At 52.3% G+C, this 13,377-nt stretch overlaps 1 protein-coding gene across 1 annotated transcript; it reads left to right on the forward strand.

The window, feature by feature from the left end:
- Positions 1–2,844: 2,844 nt before the first annotated feature.
- On the forward strand, positions 2,845–10,186 carry LOC111159820 (transmembrane protein 121B). Its single transcript, XM_022522447.1, is given in 2 exon segments — positions 2,845–5,813; positions 5,815–10,186. Coding segments are annotated over 2 exon segments (1,761 nt in total). The 5' UTR covers positions 2,845–5,651; the 3' UTR covers positions 7,414–10,186.
- The last annotated feature ends 3,191 nt before the right edge of the window (positions 10,187–13,377 follow it).

The raw sequence follows: 13,377 nt of genomic DNA on the forward strand, positions 1-13,377 counted from the left end.
AGTATGCTTTCTTGAATAAACATTTTTCCATTTACTGGGTGCCCTAAGATGATTTTCAGAAATTTTAAATGGTTGATTTTATGGTTGTTTCACTGGGGAGAAAATTCATGGAGATCTATACACTGCCATTCTTGGATATCCTTTTCCCTGCCTTATTCTTTTCTTTTTCTATACCATTCTCTTTTGTAACATTATATTCCTTTTTTATGTTTTTAATCATTGTAAACCTATTGGTAGTGTAGCCTTCATCATTTGAAGTTCTTGGTGGTGGGGTTGGGAGGGTCTGATCTTGCTGTATATTAATCTGCTGGCTTTCATTCATAATGGGTACTTCCTTTTGTGTTTTTTAATTTGGGACTGTAAGCTCACTTTTACTGGGTTTTTATCTGTGGGACTTTTTTAAAGGCCTGGGTTGAAAGTGTGGCCCTTCAGAACTGTTTTATATTTGCTTTTGGTAGGCATCCATGGTTATTGTCAGCCTACAACTAATATTAATGTTAATTTTTCAGCATGAGATCATTAAAATTCCAAATCTATACGTGGTATAAACCCATGGTAATGAATTTCCAGTAAAGATTTTTATATCACTTCCAGCCTAGGACCATGCTCATTTATTTCCATGCAGTCTCCCTGTTTGAGTGGTAGATTTGTTTTTCTAGTCCATCCTTTCATTGAGGGTTCTGGTTTTATGTAGGAAGGTCAGCTCTGCCTTCTTGCCTCATTTGGGTTGAATGCCAGGTTTCCTGTCTCTGTTTGGCTATTAAATCCAAGTTCCCATCTGTGTGGTCCAATAGAACTTGCCACAGTGATGGAGTTGTTTTATATCTGGTGTCCCATATGGTAGCCACTAGTCACATGGGGCTTTTGAGCAGTTATGAAATGTTGCTAGTGAAACAGAGAAATTGAATTTGAAGTTTCAATTTATTTCTATTAATTTAAGTAAATTTAAATTAGATTGCTATTTATGGCTTGTCCCTACCATCTTAGACAACATTCCCTTTTGAGACAGACTACATATGTGAAGGCACTCACAGCATCATTTACTTCACTTATCATTCTGGTTTTCAGTTTGCTCTTTATTTATGGCTCCAAGAATTTATCTTACTCTTTTAACTGGGCATTTAAAAGGATATTCGATTTTAATCTTGTGGTTTTTTTTTTTTTTTTTTTTTTGTGAGCTGGAGCGGTTTTATATTATTTAGTTCACAGTATTGCCAGAAGTGGAACATAGTCTCTGCTTTCATTTTCTCTTCCTTCCAATCCATCATCTTTACTGCAAAACAACTTTTCTAAAATGCAAATCTGTTCTTGCTACATTTCTGCTTTTAAGAGTTCTCCATTCTCTCAGAATGCAGCCCAAGCTCAGTATGGCATCTGAGGTCCGCTGTAACCTGACCCCTGCCTCCTCCCTCAGCCTTATCTTTTCTTGTTCCTTCTTGCACTTTATATTCAAGCAGTGTCAAATACTTGCAATTCCTTAAATGTGTCCTCCTATTTAATACTGTAAGTACTTTGTTCATCTTGCTCCTTCTACCCGGAATGCTCTCCCAGCCCATCCCCATCCCCCCCATCTGCCAACCATCATCTCCCCACCTTTTACAGCAGCTTGCACATAACCTCTCTAAGGCTTTACTGACTCCTATTTGTACCTCTTCTGGACCTTGTCTAGCATTCGATCACTTCACTGCGTTTTCCACCCAGGGTGGATGCCTAGGAAAAGACTTGCTTTGTTTTAGTTTCTGGAACCCCAACACCTAGCCCAGGGACTGACACATGGAGGTGCTGATGCTAGGACTTCTTTATCCAAGAAGGTAGTGGCGTCTCTGTGAGACATCCGTGGGGCAGCTCAAGGCACAGGCTTGCTCCAGGTGTTAGAGGAGGTCTGAATTGGGGCAGTGGTAGTATTGTCTATCTTTAGAGAGCTCTAGAAGTCGTTTTGAGGCTTCAAGTTCCTAAGCCCAAGGTTCACAGACTCCATCCTACTTTAGTCCCAGTTCCCTGCCAGCTTCCCTTTCATTTTCTGAGAGTCAGTATGGTGACTGTGTAGTTGAGAACACAGTTGCTTGTGTCTTTTCACTGAGCACTTGTAGGGCTCCATACACCCCTCTCACAGCTCTCTTTGGACCTGTTCTTTGTTTTTGCTGTGAAGGTGAGAGAAGGCAGTGATAGTGAGCAGAGAATGGATCAGGAAAGAGTAGGGCCTTGGTTCAGTATGCGGAAGGGCTGGCCTTGCCTCACTAAGCTTTCCTAAGCTGCTGAGCTGGCTGGGGATATTGTTCCCTTACTCCTAGTCCATCCCCTGCTGCTCCTGGAAGGCAGTGAGCCCTTGGCCTTTCCATTCCAGGAGGGCAAGAATATTAGACATCCAAAGGAACCTTACCCAGTGTCCAGTGTTTAGCAGGTTCTTAGGGAAATATTTTTTGGATTGAAACCTGCTTAGTTTGTCCCTGTCCCCCAAGATGCCTATGAGCTGCTGCCATCCTGGAGAGTGGTGGGTGGTGAGAGCGCTGGGCTGAGAGAGAAGTCTAGATCTAACCTTAACTCTGCCCTTAACTAGCTGCGTGATGTGGAGTAAGTTGCTTAACCTCTCTGTGTCTCAGTTTCCAGGTATTGTGTGTAAGATATCTAGCTAAACCCTCAGTGCTTATGAGGTACTTGGTGACTGTGTCTTCCCTTTTCTATATCTTTATGGGATATTTGCTCTCACTTTATATATGAGAAAGCCTTTTTGGCTTCTTTCTTCTCCTTGTCCCATCTTTGTCAAGCTCTTTCCTTCCCGAAGCAAAGGCTGTGTGTGTGTGTGTGTGTGTGTGTGTGTGTGTGTGTGTGTGTATACACAGAAGATTAGAAAAAAACAATCCCTCCAATACCCAGACCACCAAATTATTCTTTCATGTACTCTGATTTCTCATCCTTATTATATGTGGTCTTTTATTCAGGGCCTTAAATTGGAAAAAATTGGACTAACTGATATCATACAGTTAGCCTAACTGATGGACAGTATATTCCCCAGAAATACAAAAGATAGTTTCAAAGGGCTGTTAACCATTCAAATTACCCAGGAGGATCCCTGTCCTGGAGGCAACTGTGGGAGGAGGGGCTGGGCCTACCAGGTGAGAGCAGGAGGGGATGAGCGGGGCAGGGGAGCTGGGAGATATGGGGAGTGGGGACAGATCTGTCAGTGTTCTCTCAGGAGCCCAGTTCTTTGCCTTCATCAGCTGCTTTTCCTCCTTCAACTGCTTCATTAACTTGAGTAGAAGTCTTGGGTCAGCTTTCAGGTTAGTTGTTGGCTGGTGTTTTCCCTGGGGAAAGCTGGGAGACTGGCTAGAATCACTCCCATTAGCAGTTGGCAGCTCCCCAATCTGCTTTTTAACCTGGACTGTCTCAGCCCTGACATCTGCTGGACCTGCTGTGATGTTCACACAGGAGTGTGGGCTGTACCCACTGTTTATTCCCCACCTTGCCCCCTGTGGGTGAGCCTTGCACCTGCTGCCAGAGCCGAAGCTCTCACATTGTGAAGTCTGTGAAGACCAGCTCCAAGAAGCACTGTCCTAATGAGAGCAGCTTTGCTCCCTGGCACTTACTGAACTGCAGAGCTGTGGGGAACAGAGCTCTGAATGTGGCCTCAGGTAAGAGTCCAGTCCAGAAAACATCATTAGTGGCTTGTGCCATGAGGAAATGTTCCCTGGGAGGTTAAGATAAGAGCTAAGTGGAATTATGATAACACCAGCTGCCTTTAGTTGGGTACATACTCTGTGCCAGGCACTAGGCTAAACCCTTTGAATTCATGACCTCTTTTAATAACAGCCTATTGGGATAGATATTGGCCCTTTTTACAGTTGGATAATATGAGGCCAGAGAGGGGAAATGACCAGTTCAAAATCACACAAGCTGAGCTGAGACCACTGACCCCAGAGCTCACGTTCTTACCACCTAGTATCTCCTGTCTGGCATGACTGGGCACAGAACTTCTTAAAGCTTATGTGTCCCAGAGGCAGGGGGAAATGGTGCAGGTTGGGGGCTCTAAGTCCCCTATCTACCATGGATTAGTTGTAGAGATGGACCTCCAAGAGACTGGAAAAAGCAGATTTGACCCAAACTGACCCTTCTTCAGGAGGCAGATTTCGGGGCGAGGGGTGGGCAAGCAGCCCCAAGGGTGCTACTGCATCCTTTTCTCTGGCACTGTGTGGTGCGAGCCCCAGCAGCACAAGCTTTAAGAGCAATGAAGCTAAGGCAGGGAATTTGCAGGCTGAAGTATGCGGAGAAGGAGGATGGGGCAGACAAGCTTCCTGCCTTGCTCTGATGTGGCTGGGATATTTGTGTTTTACATGAGCCTCAGATTTGTGTGCGTGTGCGTGCGCGCGTGTTCCAAATGCTCTAGTTATTGTTTTCTCCCCTAAACCTCTGAAGCCGAGACTGTGCCTGCTGCTTTCCTGAATTGCTGATGGGTCTCCAGCCCCAGTCATGGAATAGATCCCAGGGGGTGAGTCAGAGTGTGCTGGAAGCTCATAGCTGCTGGGCCAGGCCACAGTGGCAGATCTAAATATTCACCAGCACCCTCTCCGAGCCTTTGTTTTTACCACAGTACCTGTAGCTCTACAGGTCCCCTTTTCTTCCTCTCTGCTAGATACATCTTTATCATTTCTAATTCTCACTTTAAAGACCTCTGAGAATACCCAAAGCCCCACTTGGCTGGGGTCACATGAATAATTCTTTTACCTGCGCTCTCTTCCCAAGCGGTTATATTCAAAGAACCACTCCAGTCACTGGAAAATGGGACCTCCCTGAGGGTCCATCACTGAACCCAGGGCAGGACACAGGAATATGCAGAAATTCATGTCTGGGCTGCTGTTCCCGGTCCTTTTAATCAGCATGGCCGGATTCCTCCATTAGTTTTCAAGTGCCTGAAGGAGAGGCAGGCTGCCCAGGTGAAAGGGCGCTGGCCCCGGTGTAGAGGCCCCAGCTGCCCCTACTGTCCGCAGAAGTTGTGCTGACCAGGCGCAGAGGCCGGAACCTGTCGCCTGGGCCTGGTGCTCAGAGGCCTAATCTATACGGAGACCAAGGCCATCCGGTTACTAACGCTTTACTAACGCTTCAGCAGTTCGGCTGGTGGGATCGCTGAACGACTTCCCTAGGAATCGTCTGCTCCGGTTAGGTCCTCCCAGTGCCAACTCCGCCCCGCTCCCGCGTTTCTCCCTCCTCCCCTCTCATCCTCTAGGCCCCCCGCAGGGCTCCCCACCCCAACTCTCGCGCCTCAGCAACCCCTTCCCCTTTTTGTTCCTGCTGATCCAGCGAGCCAGGCTTTCTCCTTCTCTGGTCTCTCTTCCTCCTCTCCCCCTTGAATCCAGTCCTGGTTTCCCCGCCGCCAGCCTCCCCTTTCTCTCCTACTAGGCTAGCTCCCCGCCCCCGCCGCGCCCGTCGTCACCGCGGTGGTTTCAGCTCCTCGCTTACCCCGCTCCCAGCCACCCGGGGCTTGGCTCGCCCAGTCCGGTGGCTCCAGTCCGGATCTCGCTGCTGCCCGACCCGGGTACGAGTACCAGCCGCTGGGGAGGAGGCGGCGGCTGGCCCCGGCTCCCCTCGGCCGCCTTGCCAGCCCGGGGTTGGCGGGGAGGGAGCAGCAGGGCAGCCCCCCCGGAGCCCCTCGGAGGACAATGCACCCAGCGCTCGGCAACCCCCGCTCGGTCTCGTCCTCGTCCGGCTCCTTCCCACCGCCCCCTGCCGCTGCCCGGCTGCAGCCCCTCTTCCTCCGGGGGGGTTCCTCCCGCGGCCGGAGAGGCTCGGGCGACAGCAGCACCAGCACCAGCACCAGCCGGGGGGGGAGGCGGCGGCAGACGCGGCGGGGGCGGCGGCGGCGGCGGCTCCCCCAGTAGCAGCACCGGCGCCGAGAGAGAGGACGACGACGAGAGCATCAGCATCAGCAAGCCGCTGGTGCCAGCCGGCCTCCCGGGACCCCCAGCTCAGGGGGGCGCCCCAGCCACCGACCCCGCGCCCGCCGCCTTCTCCTCCTCGGCCGCCACCTCCTCCTCCACCTCCACGCCCACCTCCTCCTGCAGCATGACAACCGCGGACTTCGGCGGGGGCGCTGCGGCGGGGGCCGTCGGGGGCCCCGGGAGCCGCTCGGCCGGGGGCGCGGGCGGTACGGGGACCGGCAGCGGCACCTCCTGCTGTTCGTGTTGTTGCTGCTGTGGCCGCCCTGCCCGCTCGGGTCGCAGGGGTCGGCGCCGAGGCTGCGCCCCCAGCCCGGGGTGCCGCTGGGGCTACCAGGCGCTGTCCGTGGTGCTGCTGCTGGCACAGGGAGGTCTGCTGGACCTGTACCTCATCGCCGTCACCGACCTGTACTGGTGCTCCTGGATCGCCACCGACTTGGTGGTGGTGGTGGGCTGGGCTATTTTCTTCGCCAAGAACAGCCGGGGCCGTCGGGGCGGCGCGGCCAGCGGCGCGCACAACCACCACCAGCACCACCACCACGCCGCGCCGCCTCTACATCTACCCGCCGCTTCGGCCGCCTCCGCCGGGGCTGCCGCAGGGGCCAAGGCGCGCGGCGCCCGCGGGGGCGCAGGTGGCCCGGGAGCAGGCCCGGGCGCTGCCGGGGCCGCGGGCGAGTTCGCCTTCGCCTACCTGGCCTGGCTCATCTACTCCATCGCCTTTACGCCCAAGGTGGTGCTAATCCTCGGCACGTCCATCCTGGACCTCATCGAGCTGCGCGCGCCATTCGGCACCACGGGCTTCCGCCTCACCATGGCGCTGTCCGTGCCCCTGCTCTACAGCCTGGTGCGGGCCATCAGCGAGGCGGGCGCCACCCCTGGCTCGGCGGGACCCCTGCTTCTGCAGCCCCAGCAGCACCGAGCCGCCGGCTGCTTCCTGGGCACGTGTCTGGACCTGCTCGACAGCTTCACCTTGGTGGAGCTGATGCTGGAAGGCCGCGTGCCGCTACCCGCGCACCTGCGCTACCTGCTCATCGCCGTCTACTTCCTCACCCTCTCCTCGCCGGTGCTCTGGCTCTATGAGCTCAACGCCGCAGCGGCAGCCTCATCCTGGGGCCAGGCTTCCGGGCCGGGCAGCTGTAGCCGCCTTCTGCGCCTGCTGGGCGGTTGCCTGGTGGACGTGCCCTTGCTGGCGCTGCGCTGCCTCCTGGTGGTGAGCTACCAGCAGCCCCTCTCCATCTTCATGCTCAAGAACCTCTTCTTCCTTGGCTGCCGTGGCCTGGAAGCCCTAGAGGGCTGTTGGGACCGGGGGAGTCGGGCCTCCCCGACTCGGGGGAGAGGGGCCTACGGCGCTCCGCCCTCCGCCCCGCCACCGCCACCGCCACCACCACCACCTCAGGGACCCTCCCAGCTGGGCCACTGCATCTCGGAGAACGAGGGGGGTACCCATGGCTATGTCAATACCCTGGCCGTGGCCTCCCAGAATTGAGGAGGGATAAGGGAGAGGGGCTTGCTTTGGGGTTGAGAGACCCCAGCCCCTTGTCCTTTGATCGTCTTTCACCCAGATTTGATCAGGGTCTATTTGGAAGACGGAACTGTTAATAGGGCTAAGGGCCAGTGTGTCCTTCTGCACCCCTTGGGTCAAGACTGCTTGGAGGGAGACCAGCAGCTAATGGTGAAGGAGGAAGGTCCACCTACTATTCTATTTCCCTTTCTCCATGCCCTACCCTAATCTAGCCTCCAGGGGCCAGATACCTCTGCTTCTTGCTTTTCCCACCGCCATCCTAATTCTTGTCCATTGTCGGGGAGAATGGTGAAAAGGGCGTGCCCAGACAGGGGTGCTGGGCCTGAAGCCTTCCCCCTGGCTTGGAAGTGCCAGATTCTTATAGGCTGTGGTTGGTGATCATTGTCCCACGCCTTGAAACGGATCCAGAATCCACTGTTCCCCTGATGTGTCTATTGGATTTTTTTCCAGATGGTAGATGCCAAGTCTGTGTTTGTCTGTGTGTATAGTATAGTTTTCTTGTTTCCACACTGTGGCCCCTTGCAATCAGTAGGAGATCTGGGGAGGCCCTGTCCTTCCCACCACACATACGACCACCCTCCTCATTCCTACCTGAATTTGTGGCCGTGAATTCCCAGAAAGAGCTGGGCTCCTGGGAGCTGCCCAGTTGCTCTCCTCCAAGGGAGACGCTCACCCAGGATCTTCCTCAATTCTACTCCTCTCTTCTCAGCTTGTGGGAGGAGAGGGTCCATACCCTAAGGACAAAACTGCACCCTTTCTTGGGTGAGTGAGCATTTCTACCTCCGTGCTTTCAACTTTTGTTGCATCATGCACTGATGCTGCTTGCAAAAAAATAAAGGCAAAATACTCAGAAGTTGCATTTAACATGGCCACTGGATCCAGCTGGGGTTTGGTGCCAGTCTTATTACAGGGTCTGTGGAGTATCAGCCATTGGCTTGCCCTCCCACTCTCTCTCCCTCTGCACCCAGAACTCTTATCCTTCCCGACGTTTGTTGCTAACTGGGTCAGATCTTGGCTTAGAACAACAGCCTTGGTGGGGTTCCTGAAATGATGTGAAGCTGGGGCTGCCATTGGCTCAAGGAAATCCAATTCCACATCTGTCCTTCCTCTGGGAAGGCTGGTGTGGTTCAGAAAAGGTGGTGATGACCTTTGTCCTCTCCTCTGGTAAAGAGAATTTCTAAGGAGAAGGCAGTCTGCAGAGGAAGTCTGGGTAAATCCTCCCCCTGCCCTGCCTTCCTCTCTGGCATTCTTGTTGAGATTAATGACAAGGGACACCCAGCGGTTGCCCACTTATGGTCTCGATGTGGGACATCTCTCTTGGAATTTTTGAGGGTGGATAAGTATTTTTCGGGGAGGTAAGAGTGTAGGAGGACTGTTGGCAGCAAGGCCAGGAAATACTCACTGTCCTCCACCCCAGAATAGGATGGGGTGGGGGCAAAACTGTAAGAATTTTTGTTTCCCCTCCCCCACCCCCTCGTATGTTTTGTGGGTGTAATACACTCTGGGCAAAGGACCAGAAGTCATGATTGTAGTTTTGACTGTCCCTCACTCGCTTTGATGGCACATTGCTTTTGCTTTCTGAGTCTCAGTGTTTTACTTGGAGCTCTTTTCTCCCAACTTCTTGGGGGTTTGTTGACAGAGACACAGAGGGACTGATGTCTTGACCAGAGTCCTTCTGAGCCTCCCCTACTGTCACAGTGGGGAATGATGGAGGAAACATGTTTACACTCAATGTATTAATCTATGCTCCCAGCCCCTTGCCCTCCGAGGTCCAATATTATTAGTGGGTTGGATTTTGCAACTAGTCTTTTTTTTCTGTCTCCCCACTCCCCCTTCTCCCCCCACCATAGTCTTTCCCTTAGAATTCCGTGTGCTCAAAGTCCTGGGCCCAGACTCTTCCCTGGGTCTCCATCTCCTCTCTCCAGCTTTGCTCTCTCTGCTACCTAATCTCAGTGGCTGTGAATGGACTTTGTGTCTGAGCCATGGCCAGCCCCTGGCTGGCCCCTGCCCCACTCCCTTTCTCCTGTTTGGATGCTGGTCTCCCCCGCTGAGTGACTGACTATAAAATCTGAGTGCTGTTGAGTTTTCTGGTGGGAGGCTGTGATAGGTTCCAATGAGCTACCACTTCCCTAGGTACGCTGAGAGACTGATGGCAACCCGGCCAGCTCTGGCAGAGGCTGGTCCTGCTCAGGCTCTGTCTGCCGGCCCCCCACTCACCCTTGGACATTCTCTTTCAAACATCTGGTGCGAGCACTTTGCGCTCAGGGGTCAATCCCTTCCTTCCGGTGTTTTTCATGAGTGCTTTTACTTTCTTTCCTTGCCCTACTCACAGTGAGACATGACCCCGATTTTTCCTTGCTTTCTAGGAGCATCTGTAGTGGGGGGTGAAACTGGAGATGTGTCCCCGGGGAGGTGCACTGTCTCCTGAGGCTCACGCCAGAAGTATGGTTCACAGAAAAGTACCCTGGGTACAGAATTCAGACCGTCTGCCTCTAATGTGTGTGCCAGTAAGGCGTGCCCTTGACCTGAGCCTCTGACTCTACAGATTGTAAAAGGGGGCTGGACCGGCCTCTCTCTAAAGGCTGTTCTGATATAACCTGGCCTGGTTCTGAGTCCATGTGTTTTTGGGGGAAGAGAGCTGGCTGGAAGTTAGAGCCTGGAAGAAGGGAAGTTGCACCTCACTAGCGTTGAGCACGTTCCCCCTCCCCCCTTTTTCTTTTTAAAAATAAAACCAGCCTCTGTTCTGAAAATAAAAAACTTGAGACTTGTGACAAGCTTCCTGTGTGGTTTGTTTTAAGATCTTTCCTGTCCTGGTTTCCTTACTAAATTCTTAAATGTCACTGTGACATTTGTCATCATTTTATAGGCTTGTGTTAACATTGTGGGTACACTTGGCCATTTCCTTCTAGGTGGTTGGCACTAGTCAGGGAGGTGGGGTAGCTCTGGCCTTGACCTGGGGGGTGTCTAGGCAGACTTCCTATAGGCAGAGCTAACTCATGTGGGCTCTTGACCTGAGAGACATTTCCCCAGACACTTGGGGCTTTCACTTCCTTTTCTTTCTAAGAGTAAGTTGCCAAAGAAAAGAGTTTGAGAGACTTATATTCAAATACTTTGCCCTCCTCTCTGACTCTTGCCCCAGCCAGAGGCATGAATTATGTATGAATGAGATAAGCAAAACCTTTCTTTAAACAATACCACCACCACCACAACACAAAGGGGACTGTGAAGTCTGACAGAATATTAAGACTGCGCAAAAAAAAAAAGTTGTTTTTTTTTTTTTTTTTAAAGATTTTATTTATTTCTTTGAGAGAGAGAGAGACAGTGAGAGAGCATGAGCGAGGAGAAGGTCAGAGAGAGAAGCAGACTCCCCGTGGAGCTGGAAGCCCGATGCGGGACTCGATCCCAGGACTCCAGGATCATGACCTGAGCCGAAGGCAGTCGTCCAACCAACTGAGCCACCCAGGCGTCCCGAAAGTTGTTTTTTTTTTTGTTTGTTTTGTTTTTTTAGCACAGTAACAGCCAGCACTATTGAACCACTCTGTGCTGTTGCCCTGTGATGCTCGTGGCCATTCCAAGGGCCACACAGCGGTTGGACCCAGAAGGCAAAAGAGGCAAACTGAGAGCATGGGAACCCCGGTCCTGGGCTTGCTCTGCCTCCTACCCGCTGAGGCTGTGGGCACTGACCTCCACTCCTGGGGTGTCTTCATCACTTATCACCCAGGAGCACTATTACCTCACAAGGCTGTGCGAATAATTAAATGAGGGGGCGTATGGAAAGATGGTTCTTTTCCTCAAGACATTGATAATCATAACCGAGGATAAAATTCACATGTAAAACAATGACAGAAAAACATAAGACCACATCTTCCTTTAAATAAGATAATGAATTTGACTAAGCATGTTATGTTGACATGTTTCTCACAGGTAAGCAAGCTAGCTGTCCCCCTGTGCTCGGCGGAACCATGCATGAAAGCACCATGTGAAAGGCGAAGAAATGGCACGTGGACGGGGGTGTATTCGCGTGGGCAGTGCAGAGGCCCCATGCGGGCCTTGCCGAAGGCTTGAATCTGTCCCTGGGTTCTGGCCTTTGGGAGGCTCCGGGGACACATCCTGGGCTTGCCTGCGGAGGCCCCCAATGCAGAGCTGCTCATTTCGTCCTCACAGCCATGGACAAGGGAGCTTGAGCTCCATCCTCCTGAGGTCCAGAAAGAGAGAGTAGCTTGCTGAATTCCATGCTGAAGTCAGGAAAGGAATTCAGATTTGAACCCAGGCCTGTCTCCAAAATCTGCACCACCCCAGGCAGCCTTCAGACTTAGCTGTTGACAAAGTTCAACTTCTTCTTATTAAAGCTGAATGGTCTAGCTAAAAAACAGGGGCTGGTTTTCCTATTCTGTGTGAGTCCCAAGGAAGTGGCGCTGAGTGAAAGTCAGGGGACAGCCAATCGGGCATCATGTCTTTCTCCTCTCTCTCCTCTCAGGTCACTGTTGTACCTTCTTTCTCTCTGATCAGAAAGGAAGGATCCACGGAACTAATAGCCTAGGGAACTACTCCTCCTAGGAAGGGAATCCGGGGACTGGGGTCTGGGGAGGCATGTTGGACAAGACCTCCCAGTATCCTTGAAATCATGAAAGGGGGGACTCCACGTTCCTCTGACAGACAAGGCTGACTCTCCAGGGCACTTCACCTGCCTCAACCAACTCAAACGGACAGGACATGAATGTGCACCCAGCACCAAGATCTGGGAGAGCTGGCAGGGCATGGAGGGCAAGGGACGGACCGAAAGCAAGAAGATGGACAGTGGAGCCATTTAGCAGTGATGTGGGAGGCTGCGAGTGGGCACCGCAACTTCACAGCCTGTACCCAGGGGCTGGGGGCAGTCGCTTTATTTCATATTCTCCCATAATATTGAATATTGGATCATATATTGCTTTTGTAATCTGAAAAAGCGAACATCCGAACAAGAAAGTCCTAACAATGCGAGGAAGGCTAAACTGCCCCGCGTTCCTCAACCTAAGGAAGCTGGTCTGTGCTCCTGGCTGCGAGGCGATGAGACCTCAGGGAGCCCCTGAGGTCTCACAAGGGCAGCAGCAGGTACGGGTGGCAACACCTGGATGGAACGAGGGCGGCCTTGTGCTGAGTGCTCCCATGTGTGGGACCCCACCCCAGTGCCTCACATGGAGGTTCTGTCCACTCCTCAGAGACCTCTATGAGGGCGGGGCCCCTGCTGAGCCTCCCGCAACCTGAGAGCTCAGGAAGACCACCGGATCAATCTCCGGGCTGGCAGCGGCAGAGCCAAGGCCCCAGCCTTGGGTTAGCTGCTGTCAGCCTCCTTTTAAAGAACCTCCCTCTGGATGCCTGGGTGGCTCATTTGGTTAAGCGTCTGCCTTCATCTCAGGGTCCTGGGATCAAGCCCTGCATCGGGCTCCTTGCTCAGGAGAAAGCTTGCTTCTCCCTCTGCCTGCCGCTCCCCCTGCTTATTCATGCTCTCCCTCTCTCAAATGAATATTTTTTTAAAAATAAAATTTTATTTTTATTAAAAAATTAAAAAAAATTTTTTTATTTGACAGAGACGCGAGAGAGGGTATATAAGCAGGGGGAGTGGGAGAGGGAGAAGCAGGCCTCCCACTGAGTTGGGAGCCCGATGCGGGGTTTGATCCCAGGACCCTGGGATCATGACCTGAGCCCAAGGCAGACGCTTAACCAACTGAGCCATCCAGGCATCCTGAATAAATAAAATCTTCAAAAATAAATAAAATCTTAAAAAAAATTAAGAACCTCTCTCTCCAACCACCCAAGGAGACTGGAGAAACCCAAGGCAGGGCTGGAGTACCAGCTCTGCTTTTTATTCCAAACTGAGGCATACTTGGGCTCTTACTTTCTTGCATAGCCTGGAGCAGCTGGTGTCTCCTGGCCCTGAACTGGCGGGTC

Source organism: Enhydra lutris, unplaced genomic scaffold (assembly GCF_002288905.1).
Source record: "Enhydra lutris kenyoni isolate GAN:26980312 unplaced genomic scaffold, ASM228890v2 scaffoldscaffold69, whole genome shotgun sequence".
NCBI lineage: Eukaryota > Metazoa > Chordata > Mammalia > Carnivora > Mustelidae > Enhydra > Enhydra lutris.